Here is a 15854-nt window from a genome sequence, read left to right as displayed (position 1 = left end):
ATCCAATAAATTCGGGTTTTCTTGGATGAGGAATTATGGAGGAGAGGACATCTCCAGCTATGCTGATGCTCCCTCTTCCCACAGGAGGGAAGTGACTGCACTGGCCCACACACTGTGGGCTATAGGACAGGTTGTGGCAGAAAGAGAGCCCTGGGTTATGGGGCAGTGTGAACGTCTGGAGAAGAATTATCCCAGGAGCTAGACTGTGTCAAGGGCTTGGCCTGGCCTGAAAGGGCCACAGGAGTCCAAGGTGAGACCAGATGGGCAGGTGGATGGGGAGCAGGTGAGGACTAGGGCTAGGCTGGGTCAGAAGGAGGGGACCCAGTGCCCTTGCTTACATATCTGGGGGACCCAGGAGGCTGATTGTTCCTGTCCCAGCCAGTGAAGTCCTATTCATCCCTCCCACCTTTTACAGGTGCTGAGGCCCAGGCCTCCTTAGCTGCCCTGCTTTCTCAGGAGGCCATGCTTGGAGCCCCGATGGCAGCTGCACTTTGAGGACCAAACAGCATTCTGGGACAGGCTCGAGAGGCCCAGCGGTGGATGGAGCATTTACTATCCGGGACAGGACAGCCTACAAAGACAGATATGTGGGAGCTGAAACTGAAAGAGCTGGTCCACAGAGTCCAGATGCTGCACCCACAGCTCCTGAGACTCCTAGTCCAAGCTGGTGGGTGGAGATGTGGATCACTGCGGGGAGGTTTGCCACAGCGAGGACTCTCTCCTTGGAGTAACCTGGGTGTAGGGCAATAGTGAATCTGAGATGTGCATTCTGGATCCCCTGTCTTGTTTTCAGGAATGCAGGGGTCGGGGATCTGGGCTGGGCCGTGTTCCTGTACCCTGTGGTGATTCCTCTTGCCCTGGGACCCTGCCCACTACCCAATGAGCTCTGGATGCCTCCCATAACACCTCCGATAGCTTGGACATGGTAGTCACAGCCTTGGAGCAGCATCAGCTGGTACAGAATCGTGGGGGCTATGGATGGGAGCCGTGGGGGTGGAGGTGGTCATGGGGAACCATGGCTTGGCCATGGGGTTGCAGGAGATATATTCCACATCTGACTCACCCTTACCAGCTGCAGCAAATCCAGGCCACAGCAAGCTCCACTGGAATCCAGTCTCAGGAGATGTGGCATCGTGCAAGGGGGCCCTGGGGTATGACCACCATGGCCCCTGTGCAAGCAACTGTGCATATCATCCAGCATTTCCTCTTGGGTGCATGTCTGCTTGTTCTGTGTCTGTTCACAGCTGAGGGCAGGGGCTGGTGGGCATCCAGGTCACTGCTATGACACCTCTTCCAAAATGAGGAATACCTAGAAGGGCTGACCAGGGGTCAGGTGGGAGCTTTAGTAGCTGAAGGCCGGGGGGACTGACTCTAGTGTATGTCAGTTTCTATGTGTACCATTTAACAACTGGTAACGAAATTCCTGAAAGTGTAACAAGTGTCTCTTGTAAGCCTCTAGCACACCATGTAGTCATGTCAATGGGAAGTTAAGGTCAATGGGAAGGCCGGGTCAATGGGAAGTTAAGGTCAGGGTCTGTTGGGTCAGGAATCAGAGTTTACATTCCAGATCCCTACCCCCATGCCCACAGATGAAGGTGCAGATGCTCTGAGTGTGGAGTTAGTGGCATGGAGTGGACTGGTGGCGCCCCTCCCTCAGGGTGGGGCAGCAGGCATTGCCCTCCTGCTGGATCAGATCCAGGATGCCCTCCCTGTACCAGATGCCAGAGGCCGGGAGCTGCTCAGAGCTGAAGGTGTCCTCCGTCAGGCACAGCAGACCAGGCGAAGGGCCAGGAGTCTGGAGGCAGAGGTCAGGGGGCGGGGAGGAAAGAGATGCCCATCTGATCATCTGTACCCTTCAGGGAGGGTACAGCCAGGGCCCAGGACCAAGCACTGGATGTTCAGGGGGTGCTGGCTGAGGCGAGAACTCAAGCAAAGACTGCAGAGCAAGGGCTACAGGCAGCAAAACAGACACTCAGAGGCCTGGAGGCCAATGTATAGGAGGTGATACCCCACCATACACCTTAGCTCACTTGCACCCCTTGTTCAGTGGCTGCTATGGTCCTTGACCCACTATGATATCATGATGCTACTAAATAACTGACTGTGGGAAAACTCTTGGTTGCTGTCCTGCTGTGACCTCCCTGTGACCCCCTGACCTTTGCCCCAGGTGGCAGGGCTCCTGGCCCGAATGACACTTGTAATGGATGTGACCCCAGTCCTGGGGCTTCTGTCCAGTGCAGCAGTGGCTCTCAGGACCCATTTGGCCCTGAGTCAGCAGCAGGCCCAGGAGGCAGAAGAGCGTGTGGCATATGCCATAGGCTTGGCTGGGGGCCTGGGCAAGGGGAGATGGGAGCAGTAGACACCGGAGTCTCAGGGAACCCTCTGGAACAGTGTGAAGTGGGGTTGAGGCTGGGACTGGGCTATGCTGGTCTGAGGCAGGGTCTCAGTTCTAAAATCCCCTGTGCCCCAGGAACCTCGGGTAGCAATGTGTTTGGGACAGTAGAGTCTAGGTGGGGGTGGGGTTTCAGGTCCAGTCCTACTCTAGGAATAGGGTTAGGGTCAGACGGGAGGGTCAGAGTCAGAGCAGGGTTGGTGTGGGAGGATCAGGGCTAGGTCCAGGTAGGGTCTAGATTCATGGGGTCAAAGTTCAAAACAGGAGGTCAAATGTAGATTAGGGTTAGAGCTCATTTAGGGATGGGGTCGGAGTCAGGGTCATGACAGAGATGAAGACCAGGGTCAGAGGTTAGAGCCTGGCTCAGATGACTGATCCCCAGAGTTGGAGTGGCTCCTGGTGCAGAACGAGCAGGCTCTGGGCAGGGAGGTGGCCACCCTGCGGGCCCTGGAGCAGCGGGGAGCACAGCTGCTTGAGCACATGCGGCTGTGGGCCAAAGCGTGTGCCACCTGCCGACGGCTGTCTACGGATGCCAAAAAGAGGGACTCTGGGACTACCCGGATGATAAAAAGTGACCCCAGAGTGACCCAGGGATTGCCTGACCTGAAGAGACCACAGACCCCACTGAGTGCCCGCTGACCCTGAGTGACCCCCATGTGACCCTATTGATGTCATCCGGAGGCCCTCTACCTTAAGAAACCAGAGACAGCATGTTAAACTCCCTGAGGCCATCTAGTGTCCCAGACCCTGATAGATACTTATCTCTGAGTAATGTGAAGTTCTGAGTCACCTCTAGTATCCCTGGGCCCTTCAAGTTGACTACATGACCCCCAGGGTGATTGGAGACCCCTACTCCAGATAACTGGAGTAACTCTTAGCCACTGAAAGCCCAGCAGGTTGACTGACCCCCCGGCCCAGACTCTCCTAGTGACGCCTGGTGATTCCCCTGAGGAAGCTGGCTCCCCTGGCACAAGGCTCTGGGCACCTCAGGGCCAGCCCGACTGGGCCCTACATACCCTGGGAGTTTGTGGTCCTAGCCGCTGTCCCAGGGGCCTGGGTGGGGCATGCGCTTGCCGGCAGCGCGCATTCCAAACCCGGGCTACAGGGCTTCCGGTGGGCTAGAAAGTCCGGAGCGGATTCTTAGCCATAAGATCCGGGTCCGCGCACTGCCTCTCTGGTCCGTCGGTTGTCAGCCGCCCAGCACCCATTTTCATACCGAGACTGTACTTCTGCCTCCTTGCTGTAGTGACTAGAGGAGGCGGAGACCCCTGGAGCTGTGCCTCGGACAGGGGGTGACCTTTATTGATCTCTCCCCCATCTTGTCCTGTCTCTCTGGCCTGGAATCCTAAAGCTTCCCACATCCCTGAACAAGGGAGCTTGACACCCGAGTGTGCGCCCTCCCACTCTTCGCTAATGCTGGGAACCCTGAGACTGAACTCTTAGTTGCTGGTGATTTCCACAGCACCCGCAATACTGGGGACAAAGACTAGGTTCCATAGGCCACTTTAAGTCTTGAAGATCAGACTCCTTGTCACGGCCCCCACTTGGTGCACCCCTTAACTGTCGTGGTCTAAAGCCCCAAATACCCTACCTTCCCCTTGCTCTGCAGAGGTCTGGGTACGAAGGCATAATAAAGATGTGCAGGTGAGCTGGCCTGGTCTGGTTCCTAGAGTGAGGGTCTTTTTCGGAGGGGGGGGAGGACCTCTGCGCAGTGTTTCGCTCCTGCCTGGGTTCCGCTCCATGTTTTCCTTTCTGCCGTTCTTTTCCAACTTTGCTCAAAGTCGCCAGACTCCCAGCAAGTGGAGGGATCACCGGACAGACAGAGGACTGAGTGGGGACTCTGCCAAGGACCCACACGGGCAGGGTCAGCATGGGACCTGAAGGGAGGGGCCGGTGGGTGCGAGCCCCAGACCTCTCATCCCTTTTCATCCCGATTTCCCTCCTCTCTAGGATGGAGTGGGCCGCAGGGGAACGAGGGAGGGACCTGCGGGGACAGCCTGGGCCCTGGGAACTTCGAGTGGGCCTGCTGCTGAGCGGTGAGAAGGCCTGATGATGGGCTGGGGTTTCTGGGAGGTGATGGTGGGTCCTGGGGTAGCCAGCCCTGAGGCTCCTGGGTGGGAGCACAGCAGAACCAGTTGACCCACTGTTTGCAGTGCTGGCCACTGCCCTGGCCCAGGCTCTGGCCCCGGATATGCCAGGCTGTTCTCGGGGAAGCTGCTACCCTGCCACTGGTGACCTTCTGGTGGGCCGTGCTGACAGACTGACCGCCTCATCCACCTGTGGCTTACATGGTCCCCAGCCCTACTGCATCGTCAGTCACCTTCAGGTGTGGCTGGGGGTAAGAGAAGGGTGCTGACCCAGTGTGGGGCTAGCACTGGCTAAGGGCTTGACTGTGACCCTGACCCAACCCAGGATGAGAAGAAGTGCTTCCTGTGCGACTCCCGGCGCCCCTTCTCTGCCAGAGACAACCCGAACAGCCACCGTATCCAGAACGTAGTGACCAGCTTTGCGCCGCAGCGCCGGACGGCCTGGTGGCAGTCAGAGAATGGTGAGGCCATGGGTGGGGCTCCGGGTGAGCAGGGCTGCCCACCGGTAGCCTCAAGTCCCTGACCTCCGACTCCTGCCCCAGGTGTCCCTGTGGTCACCATCCAGCTGGACTTGGAGGCTGAGTTCCATTTCACACACCTCATTATGACCTTCAAGGTGCCGGCGTGTCTGGGAGCCTGCTTGAGTCCCCCTGCTTAGCTCCCCATTGCCCCTGAACAGAGTCGCAGCTCCTCAGCCCAGCGCCCCTGAGCTCATATGCTGTGCTCCACCGCGCGTGGGAGGTTCCTTCATCTCCCACACCTTCCATTTCCTCCCATCTTCAGGCCTTTGCATATGCTGCGCTAATCCCAGGCTGGGTCAGGCACTGCCTCCCTGGGCCCCATGACCCCTGAGCCTCCCCAGTAGAGGTGGCTACCCTCCCTGATCATTGCTTGGCTTCCTCTGGTCACCCCCACCTGTCCGTGAGCTGCTTGAGGGCAGGCCCCAGCTGGGCAGGGTTCTTGATGGGCCCGGGCTGGACTTGGGTCCTGGTGCTTGCTGATCAGCCATGCTCCCCACCCAGACGTTTCGCCCTGCCGCCATGCTGGTGGAGCGCTCAGCAGACTTTGGACGCACCTGGCATGTGTACCGATATTTCTCCTATGACTGTGGGGCTGACTTCCCAGGAGTCCCATTGGCCCCCCCACGGCATTGGGATGATGTAGTCTGTGAGTCCCGCTACTCAGAGATTGAACCATCCACTGAAGGCGAGGTGAGGCCTGAGATCTGGGCTTGGTGCAGGAAGGGGAGATGATGGGCCTGAGGCAAGGTTCCGTGTCTCTAATGACTCTATGCCCTTCCAGGTCATCTATCGTGTCCTGGACCCTGCTATCCCTATCCCAGACCCCTACAGCTCACGGATCCAGAGTGAGTGTTCCACCCTTTATGCCTGGCGTAGTTCCAGCGTCCGGCGGGTGACTATTTGGGGCCTCAGTAGCTATTTTGGGTGCTCCCTAGGGCAGGTGCCAAGTCCAATTTAGCTCATATAGCAGTAGACAGGAGGTCTCACAAGGTGACCTTGGCAGCTGCAGCCCCTGGGTGGGTATGGGGCAGCAAAAGCCTGCCTGGCCAGCTGGTCCTCAGTACTTTACGCCCGCTTAGACCTGCTGAAGATCACCAACCTACGGGTGAACTTGACACGGCTACACACGCTGGGGGACAACCTACTTGACCCACGACGGGAGATCCGCGAGAAGTACTATTACGCCCTCTATGAGCTGGTTGTGCGTGGCAACTGCTTCTGCTACGGACACGCCTCACAGTGTGCACCCGCCCCAGGGGCACCAGCCCATGCCGAAGGCATGGTGAGGGGCTTTAGCCGGCTGGGGTAGGGCTGGGGGCAGGGGCAGGCGTGGCTGGACAGTGCTGACCACATGCCTGCCTACCTGCCTAGGTTCACGGGGCCTGCATCTGCAAGCACAACACTCGCGGCCTCAACTGTGAGAAGTGTCAGGATTTCCATCACGATCTGCCCTGGCATCCAGCCGAGGATGGCCACAGCCATGCCTGCAAGAGTGAGTGAGACCCCGGCCCCCACGGCCCCGGAACTCTGTGTCCTGGCTGTGTCCCGGGTAGGCCCTGCAGCTTCTTGGTCGAACCCCAAACAACCACGCTGTGTTCAAAGGGCGTCCAGGCCTCGATGTCCCTGGGGACTCCCTCAACCCTCCTCTACAATCTGCTCTGGGTAGGAGCCCCGTATGGTACTGAAGCCTTAAAGTCCCTGAGTCCCCACCCCAAAATGCTGGCCTGTGGCAGGAACCTAAGGTAGCACTGGGGCCCCCTACCTTTGGGATATGATCCCTCAAGAGGCCTTTGCCCTGCCCTTCTCTCCCCTCTCCCAAGAGTGCGAGTGCCATGGGCACGCCCACAGCTGCCACTTCGACATGGCCATATACCTGGCATCTGGCAACGTGAGTGGAGGCGTGTGTGATGAATGTCAGCACAACACAGCTGGGCGCCATTGTGAGCTCTGCCGACCCTTCTTCTACCGTGACCCAACCAAGGACCTGAGGGACCCCGCCGTGTGCCGTGGTGAGGCTGGGATGGGCCTGGCAAAGGGAAGGCTGAGCCTGGAGCAGGAGCTGGGGAGCCAGACTGCTTGCTGTCTAGGTTGAGCTGAGATTTGGGGTGGGGTCATAGGGTAGAGGCAAACTGGGAATCCAGGTTGGGGGGCGTGGAGCTTGGAAGAGGACTGGTGCTGGGCTCGTTGGGATACGGTAACCCTGTACCTCTTTTTCGCCCTCAGCCTGTGACTGTGACCCCATGGGTTCCCAAGATGGAGGTCGCTGTGATCCTCATGATGATCCTGCACTGGGGCTGGTCTCGGGCCAGTGTCGCTGCAAAGAGCACGTGGTGGGCTCTCGCTGCCAGCTATGCCGTGATGGCTACTTTGGGCTCAGTGCCAGTGACCCTGTAGGCTGCCAGCGTACGTGCTTTCTGCCCAGCTCCCGTGCTGACCTTAACCCTTGATCTCTTACTCTTGACCCCACTGAACACAAGCACTGCCACAGCTCCAAGGTATTGATGAGTCTCCTTCCCCTGCAGGGTGTCAGTGTGATGCGCGGGGCACAGTGCCTGGGGGCACCCCTTGTGACCCTAACAGTGGAAACTGTTTCTGCAAGCGCCTAGTGACTGGACATGGCTGCAACCGCTGCCTGGTGCGACTGGAAGGAGCTGGGGTTCTGGGTCAAAGAGCGCGTATCCTCAGTGCTCAAGGAGGGGGGTGGTGTCCATGGCCCGCTGGGTGGGTGCTCAGAGTTTAAGGTCCAGTCCTGCCTGAGAAGCCTCAGGTTTGGGAGGCCAAGGATGGGAGCCAGTTTTCACCAAGGGCTGGTAGAGGCTGAAAGCCATCGTTGGATTCCCTGATGGGTGGTGCGGGGAGGAGGGGTCTGTTTCTGGCCCCCAGCAACCTCTTCACCCCCAGCCTGGCCACTGGGGCCTGAGCCATGACCTGCTCGGCTGCCGTCCGTGTGACTGTGACGTGGGTGGTGCCTTGGATCCCCAGTGAGTGCTCTACAAGGGGCTCTGGGAGGGGTGGGGGAAGATCCTGGGCAGGACACAGGGTCCTTCTGAAGTACCCGTGTGCTCCCCAGATGCGATGAGGCCACAGGACAGTGCCGCTGCCGCCAGCACATGGTGGGGCGGCGCTGTGAGCAGGTGCAGCCTGGCTACTTCCGGCCCTTCCTTGACCACCTAACATGGGAGGCTGAGGACACCCGAGGCCAGGTAGAGGGGCGGTGTTGGGGGGCAGGGAATAGGTGGGACTATGGCTGGAGGGGCGGAATTATGGGCAGTACCTTGTTTGAGGGACAGGCGTATGGCCTTAGGCAGGGGCTCAGCTGGAGAGCTGGGGTTTGAGGACAGGCTGTGGCAGAAGAGGCAGTGCCTTGCCTGGGCCCCCACCCACAGCCCCATCTTCTCTCAGGTGCTCGATGTGGTGGAGCGCCTGGTGACCCCTGGGGGAACTCCATCCTGGACAGGCCCCGGCTTCGTTAGGCTGAGGGAAGGCCAGGAACTGGAGTTCCTGGTGGCCTCTGTGCCAAGAGCCATGGACTATGACCTCCTACTGCGCTTGGAGCCCCAGGTCAGACCCTGTGACACCTAACCCTGAGCCGAACCTCTGGGTGCAGGAGCATCTCTTCCATCATCCCATTCCCCCAGGTCCCTGAGCAATGGGCAGAGATAGAAGTGACCGTGCAGCGCCCAGGGCCTGTGTCTGCCCACAGCCTGTGCGGGCATGTGTTGCCCAAGGATGACCACATCTCAGGGACTCTGCAACCAGACACCAGGTGGGGACACAAATGGCAGCACTTACAATGCGGGGGGGGGGGGGGTCGTGGGTCAGCCCTAAGCTCCCCGAAGGGTACTCGGAAAACCCCACCTCTCATTTATCTGTTCCTTCAAGTGCCTCCTCCGAGTGCTGCTTGCCAGGTGCTGCTGGGAATGGCACTGGTCAGGGGAAGGAAGTGGACAGAGCAAGGCCTGCTCTCTTAGGGGTCTCGGTTCCAGAGACCAAGGCAGGAATTAATAGGAAACCATCCTGCATCACTTTAGGGGGTGCCCGCGGAGGGGAAGGAGGCATCAGGGCACTCCGAGCAGGGATGTGACTAGTCTGATTACTGGGCGGCGTTGGTTTCATAGCTTTTTTCATCACTCCTTTTTAAACTTTTTATCATGTAAACATTCAAACATACACAGAAGCAGAGAGAATGGTTTCGTGAACCTTACTGTACTCATTATAGACATTTTGCCCTCTGTGACTTGTATTTAACAAGGACCCCTCCAGTTGCTGAGCGGAGGATAGACTCAAGGGGGCCAAAGTGAAAGCTGGAAGATATGTTGGAGGCTCGTGAGTTAGCTGAGTGACAGTGATTGATTGGACACAAGTGTAGCAGTAGAGGTGGCAAGAAGAGGAAGGTTCCAGAGGGTTCTCATGGCAAAGCCGATGGCTTAGACATGGAAGAGAGGGAGAGAAAGTGGAAAGCGGGGATGGGGCTCTTTACCGAGATGGAGAAGAGGAATGCTGAGATGCTCAGACATGCGGGAGGAGGCCTATGGGTGACTGGATTTCTATGTCTGGAATTACTGGAAGGGCTCAAGTTGCAGATATGAATTTGGAACTTGTTACTAAAGAGGTGGATGTAGATGAAACGACCAGGGAAAGGAAGGAAGACCAGAACCGAGCTTTGGGGTACTCTAGTGTTAGAGGCCAGCAGAGAAGGAGGAGCTTGGGGCAGGGGCAGTGGTGGGAATCGGGAGTGTGGGCCGGACCCCAGAGAATAGAAAAGTGTCTCTGGAAGGAGGGTGTACGGATCTCAATTCATGCTGCTGAGTGCTGAGGCAGATAAGGATAGGGACGGCGCCAGCGGGTTTGGCTTCATGGAGGTCATTAGTGACCTTCGCACAGGCTGTCTCCACGGCATGTTCAGGCCAAACCTCCCCTGGAGTGGGAAGCTAGAGAGTGGAGGCAGTGACCGCAGTAAAATCTTAGGAATTTGTTGTGCGAGAGAAGCAAAGACAAGGTAGCAGCTAGGGGGAAACTCAAGGGATTGAGGAAGATTCCTTTCAGGGAGGGATGAAAGAACCCTCCCAGCATGGGTTTGCAGGCTGGTAGGAATGACCTAGGAGAGAGGGAGCGAGGGGGTGACGATGCAGTCTTGGTGAAGGGGAGTAGAAGGAGCAGAGGTTGGAGGTTGGAGGTCGAGGTTAGAGGAAGTGTTAAGAGGCAGCTGTAAAAGAGAAGTTGGTGTTTGTGCCAGGAAAGTGCTACGGGGTCGCAAGATTGTATCAAGTGTTTTCAGTGAGACTGGTCTGCACAGGTGTGTGATTCCAGTGAGGCAGGTTTGCAGGAATCTTCTGTACAGATTCTTTTTAGGACTATCCAGGTGTCCATTGGCCTGGCCGATGGTTTGTTTGCTACATGTGGGGTGGAGGAGGCGCAGGGTGACCCTATGCCTGTCCTCACCTCCCCCCAGGTACATGATACTTCCCAGACCTGTCTGTCTCGAGCCTGGTGTCTCCTATAAGCTGCATCTGAAGCTGTTGAGAACAGGGGGAAGTGCCCAGCCTGAGGCCCCCCACTCTGGACCCAGCCTGCTCATCGACTCGGTGAACAGTCCCCTCTCCCCACATGGATCAAGATGGCAAGGCCTGTGGGATGGGACCTATAGTGGTGGCTGGATAGGAGGAGTCTGTGATAGAAGAGGCAGGCCGGGGGCGGTGCTAAGTGCCGCGCTCTGGCGTTACCCACATGGCCCCGGGTCTGAACCTCATTCTTCCTTGCTCCCCTCTTCAGCTCGTGCTGTTGCCCCGTGTCCTGGTGCTGGAGATGTTTAGTGGGGGTGATGCTGCTGCCCTGGAGCGCCGTGCCACCTTTGAACGCTACCGCTGCCACGAGGAGGGTCTGATGCCCAGCAAGACCCTTCCCTCTGAGGCCTGTGCCCCCCTCCTCATCAGCCTATCCACTCTGCTCTACAACGGTGCCCTGCGTGAGTGTCTGTGATGTGGGTTGGCGGGGCGCAGGTGTGGGGGCCCGGCCTAACCTGGCCCTCCACCCACTCCCCACAGCCTGTCAGTGCGACCCCCAGGGCTCGCTGAGTTCTGAGTGCAACCCCCATGGCGGTCAGTGCCTGTGCAAACCTGCAGTGGTTGGGCGCCGCTGTGATCTTTGTGCCCCGGGCTACTATGGCTTTGGTCCCGCAGGTTGTCAAGGTATTTGCCTGCCCCGTCTTGCCTCCGGTCTGCGACTGTTCTGCCTCCTCTTTCTGGCTCTCCTCCTTCTAACTCTGCATTGGACCCCGTACTCTCAGCCTTGGTCACTTAAAGTTCTCTGCCATTCCCTGACCTTCCCACTCTGACCCCACCCAGATTCTCCTCAAAACCCCTCCCTGGCTTAGCCTTTGCCTTGCCCCCAGCCTGTCAGTGCAGCCCCGAGGGGGCACTCAGCGGCCTATGTGAAGGGATCAGTGGGCAGTGCCCCTGCCGAGCTGGTGCCTTTGGGCTTCGCTGCGACCGCTGCCAGCGTGGCCAGTGGGGATTCCCTAGCTGTCGGCCATGTGTCTGCAATGGGCATGCAGATGAATGCGACACCCACACGGGCGCTTGTCTGGGCTGCCGTGATCACACAGGGGGTGAGCACTGTGAAAGGTGAGCCTGGAGTAGCTGTGGGTGGGCTGGTGGGTGGGCTGGTGGGTGGGCAAGCTGCTCAGGGATGACATCTCTCTTCCTGCCCCTCCACGCAGGTGCATCGCTGGCTTCCATGGGGACCCGCGGCTTCCATATGGGGGCCAGTGCCGGCCCTGTCCCTGCCCTGAAGGCCCTGGGAGCCAACGGCACTTTGCTACTTCTTGCCATCGGGATGGGTACTCCCAGCAGATGGTGTGCCACTGCAGGGCAGGCTACACGGGTAAGCGGATAAGGTAAAGGTGTGGGATCAGGGAAGGGCAGCTGGGCTGAGCACTCACGCCTTCCCCCTGACTGTGGGCAGGGCTGCGGTGCGAAGCTTGTGCCCCTGGGCACTTTGGGGACCCATCAAGGCCAGGCGGCCGGTGCCAGCCGTGTGAGTGCAGTGGAAACATTGACCCCACGGACCCTGATGCCTGTGATCCCCGCACGGGGCAATGCCTACGCTGCTTACACCACACAGAGGGCCCACACTGTGCCCACTGCAAGCCTGGCTTCCATGGGCAGGCTGCCCGACAGAGCTGTCACCGTGAGTGTGTGTGGGATGGGAGGGGCTGCCTGGGGTGGGGCTCCGCTGCTTGGGCTCCCCTTGATTAGTGTGCTCATTTTGGCTGGGACAGGCTGCACCTGTAACCTGCTGGGCACAGATCCCCAGCAGTGCCCGTCCAATGACCGGTGCAACTGTGATCCAAGCAGTGGGCAGTGCCCGTGCCTCCCCAATGTCCAGGGCCCTACCTGTGACCGCTGTGCCCCCAACTTCTGGAATCTTACCAGCGGCCATGGCTGCCAGCCTTGTGCCTGCCACCCAAGTCGAGCCAGAGGACCCACCTGCAATGAGGTATGGGGCCCTCCTGTGAATACCTGGGTAGGCGGGGCCAGCTGTCTGCTTCAAGTCTCAAGGGCTTAGCCTCTGATTGAGGCTCTGACCTCTGCTCTGCTCCCACTCTAGTTCACAGGGCAGTGCCACTGCCATGCCGGGTTCGGGGGGCGAACCTGTTCGGAGTGCCAGGAGCTCCACTGGGGAGACCCTGGGTCGCAGTGCCGTGGTGAGAGACCCAGCAGGGCCAGGGTGGTTGGGGGCCTTTCCAGGATGCACCGCTGGCACCCTAACTCTGTGGTCTATCCTTTCCTGCAGCTTGCGATTGTGACCCTCGTGGAATAGACACACCTCAGTGTCACCGCTCCACAGGCCACTGCAGCTGCCGTCCAGGTGTATCTGGCGTGCGCTGTGACCAGTGTGCTCGTGGCTTTTCGGGTGTCTTTCCTGCCTGCCACCCCTGCCACGCGTGCTTCGGGGACTGGGACCGCGTGGTGCAGGACTTGGCTGCCCGTACACGGCGCCTGGAGCAGAGGGTGCAGGACCTGCAGCAGACAGGTGTGCTCGGCGCCTTTGAGAGCAGCTTCTGGCAAATTCAGGAGAAGCTGGGCACTGTGCAGGGGATTGTGCGTGCCCGCAACACTTCGGCTGCCTCCACTGCACAGCTCGTGGAGGCCACAGAGGAGCTGCGGTGCGGATGGGCCTGAGATACATGGTGGGATGTGGCAGAGGTCCAGTGGACCAGGGCTGAATCCTCTATAAACACTTCCCTCCCCACTGGCACAGGCGTCAAATCGGGGAGGCCACTGAGCACCTGACCCAGCTGGAGGCAAAGCTGACAGATGTGCAGGATGAGAACTTCAATGCCAACCACGCACTAAGCAGTCTGGAGCGAGACGGGCTTGCACTTAATCTCACACTGCGGCAACTTGACCAGCATCTGGACCTGCTGAAGCATTCAAACTTCCTGGGTGAGTTGTTGGTCGACCAAGCAGGTTGGCCAGGGATGATCTTCAGCTGACTGCCTGCCTCTACCCAACTTAGGTGCCTATGACAGCATCCGCCATGCCCACAGCCTGTCTGCAGAAGCAGAACATCGTGCCAACATATCGGCCTTGACAGTGCCCAGCCCTGTGAGCAACTCAGCAGATACCCGGCACCGGACAGAGTTGCTGATGGGTACCCAAAGGGAAGACTTCAACCGCAAGAACACAGCCAACCAGCGGGCACTGGGAGAGCTCTCTGCCCGTACCCACGGCCTGAGCCTGACAGGCATAAATGAACTGGTGAGGCCCAAGCATGGGGTGGGACATGTGGGCGTGGCTGTTCCTTCCACAGGGCCTTGACTTGTTCTGTGCTTGGCAGGTGTGTGGGGCCCCAGGAGATGCACCCTGTGCTACGAACCCTTGCGGGGGTGCTGGCTGTCGAGATGAGGATGGGCAGCCCCGCTGTGGGGGCCTCGGCTGCAGTGGGGCAGTAGCCATGGCGGACCTGGCCCTTGGTCGGGCTCGGCACACACAGGCAGAGCTGCAGCGGGCACTGGCAGAAGGTGGTGGACTTCTCGGCCAGGTGGCAGAGACCCGGCGGCAGGCAGGCGAGGCACAGCAGCGGGCCCAGGCAGCCCTGGACAAAGCTAATGCTTCCAGGGGACAGGTGGAGCAGGCCAATCAGGAACTGCGGGAACTCATCCAGAGTGTGAAAGACTTCCTGAGCCGTGAGCCTCCCGTGTGGCCCAGGCCATGTGGTTGTTTTCCTCTGTGTCTGTGTTCATATGTGTGTCCCTGCGTTCAAACTTGAGTTAGGTCCTGCACTGGACCTGTATTTATGACCTCATGTCTGGTCTCCAAGCCCTTGGCTTTATGTGGTCCTCAAGTCATGACCCTGAGTATGTACCCCACATGTGGTCCCTGTCCTTGTGGTTACATCCTTATGCCTATTAGCAAACCCATATCCCATGTGTAGTCCCTGAGTCTATACCTCAAGACTGTCCCCATACCCATGCTGGAGAATGTGCCCCTAAGCTCTTGCCTGTGTCCCCTTAGAGGAGGGAGCTGATCCTGATAGCATTGAGATGGTGGCCACACGGGTGCTAGAGCTCTCCATCCCAGCATCACCTGAACAGATCCAGCACCTGGCCGGCGCAATTGCAGAGCGGGTCCGGAGCCTGGCGGATGTGGACACAATCCTGGCGCGAACTGTAGGAGATGTGCGTCGGGCGGAGCAGCTACTGCAGGATGCACAGAGGGCACGGTCTGACCCCAACCCTGGCCCCCATCCTTGGCACTTGGTCCTGATATTTGCAGGCCCTGATTCCCTCTCTTCCCCAGGAGCCGGGCTGAAGGTGAGAAACAGAAGGCAGAGACAGTACAGGCGGCACTGGAGGAGGCCCAGAGGGCACAGGGTGCTGCCCAGGGTGCCATCCAGGGGGCAGTGGTTGATACACGAGACACAGAGCAGACCCTGAACCAGGTGTGGTCTCTTTGGGACATCAGTGGGGCAAGGTTATGGACATACATTATAAACTTATTTAACATTGAGCCCACTCATGGCAGGTGCAGGAGAGGATGACAGGTGCAGAGCAGGCGCTGAGCTCTGCAGGTGAGCGGGCTCAGCAACTGGATGGTCTCCTGGAGGCTCTGAAATTGAAACGAGCAGGAAATAGTCTGGCAGCCTCTAGTGCTGAAGAAACAGCAGGCAATGCCCAGGGTCGTGCCAGGGAGGCTGAGCAGGTAGGTTGAGGCAGAGCCAACTAGAGGGGATGAAGGTAGAAGCTCGGCCTCCACGGGACCACCACACTGTCCCTGCCCTTTCATCCCCAGCTGCTGCAGGGCCAACTGGGCGACCAGTACCAGACAGTGAAGGCCCTGGCTGAGCGCAAGGCCCAGGGCGTGCTGGCTGCGCAATCGCGGGCAGAGCAACTGCGGGACGAGGCTCGCGGCTTGTTGCAGGCCGCTCAGGACAAGCTGCAGCGGCTGCAAGGTGAGGATCAGGGTGGGTGGGCACCAGAGAAGTGGGACTGTGGGAACAGAACCCTTCACTGAGACCTGCCCCTCCTAGAGCTGGAGGGCACCTATGAGGAGAACGAGCGAGCGCTGGAGGGCAAAGCGGCCCAGCTGGATGGGCTGGAGGCCCGGATGCGCAGCGTGCTTCAAGCCATCAACTTGCAGGTCCAGATCTACAACACCTGCCAGTGACCCCTGCCAGAGGCCCATCCCAGTCCCCAACCCCGCCCCGCACAAGTTACTGCCTATGTATGGCACAGTTCCCAACCTGGCAAGCCTCCAATAAACCTCTGTGAATCCCTACTGTGTTGTCTGGGCTTTGATTTGGGGAGGGCAGGATCTCGAGGCTGTCCCCAGCATGGCCCATGAAAGGCCA

At 59.0% G+C, this 15854-nt stretch overlaps 1 protein-coding gene and 1 pseudogene across 3 annotated transcripts; both read left to right on the top strand.

Moving 5' to 3' along the window:
* Positions 1 to 370: 370 nt before the first annotated feature.
* On the top strand, positions 371 to 2359 carry LOC118601582 (annotated as a pseudogene).
* A 1814-nt stretch (positions 2360 to 4173) lies between these two features.
* On the top strand, positions 4174 to 15781 carry LAMB2 (laminin subunit beta 2). 3 transcript variants are annotated; one of them, XM_016149880.2, is made up of 33 exons: positions 4174 to 4256; positions 4343 to 4428; positions 4546 to 4718; positions 4805 to 4940; positions 5022 to 5095; positions 5502 to 5690; positions 5782 to 5845; positions 6080 to 6282; positions 6372 to 6492; positions 6821 to 7009; positions 7224 to 7403; positions 7523 to 7635; positions 7902 to 7981; positions 8071 to 8203; positions 8403 to 8561; positions 8639 to 8766; positions 10453 to 10585; positions 10773 to 10965; positions 11045 to 11188; positions 11392 to 11623; positions 11719 to 11882; positions 11964 to 12188; positions 12280 to 12497; positions 12609 to 12705; positions 12795 to 13167; positions 13263 to 13447; positions 13521 to 13762; positions 13842 to 14190; positions 14519 to 14726; positions 14804 to 14945; positions 15029 to 15205; positions 15296 to 15455; positions 15534 to 15781. In XM_016149880.2, exons 2-33 carry the CDS (start codon positions 4344 to 4346, stop codon positions 15668 to 15670), a joined length of 5406 nt encoding a protein of 1801 aa, XP_016005366.2. In that variant the 5' UTR covers positions 4174 to 4256; position 4343; the 3' UTR covers positions 15671 to 15781. The 3 variants fall into 3 exon arrangements, with proteins under 3 accessions (XP_016005366.2, XP_016005367.2, XP_036074660.1); XM_016149881.2 differs by lacking the exons at positions 4174 to 4256; positions 4546 to 4718; XM_036218767.1 differs by lacking the exons at positions 4174 to 4256; positions 4546 to 4718; positions 5022 to 5095.
* Positions 15782 to 15854: the final 73 nt, after the last annotated feature.

Source organism: Rousettus aegyptiacus, unplaced genomic scaffold (genome assembly GCF_014176215.1).
Source record: "Rousettus aegyptiacus isolate mRouAeg1 unplaced genomic scaffold, mRouAeg1.p scaffold_m13_p_4, whole genome shotgun sequence".
NCBI lineage: Eukaryota > Metazoa > Chordata > Mammalia > Chiroptera > Pteropodidae > Rousettus > Rousettus aegyptiacus.
This window is presented reverse-complemented; position numbering and strand designations above follow the sequence as displayed.

Coding starts and splice junctions, on each gene's coding strand:
- LAMB2 (XM_016149880.2), top strand. CDS start 4,344: ATGGAGTGGGCCGCAGGGGAACGAGGGAGGGACCTGCGGGGACAGCCT. Junction 13,168..13,262: donor GAGGCCACAGAGGAGCTGCG/GTGCGGATGGGC, acceptor CCACTGGCACAG/GCGTCAAATCGGGGAGGCCA. Junction 14,946..15,028: donor CAGAGCAGACCCTGAACCAG/GTGTGGTCTCTT, acceptor CACTCATGGCAG/GTGCAGGAGAGGATGACAGG.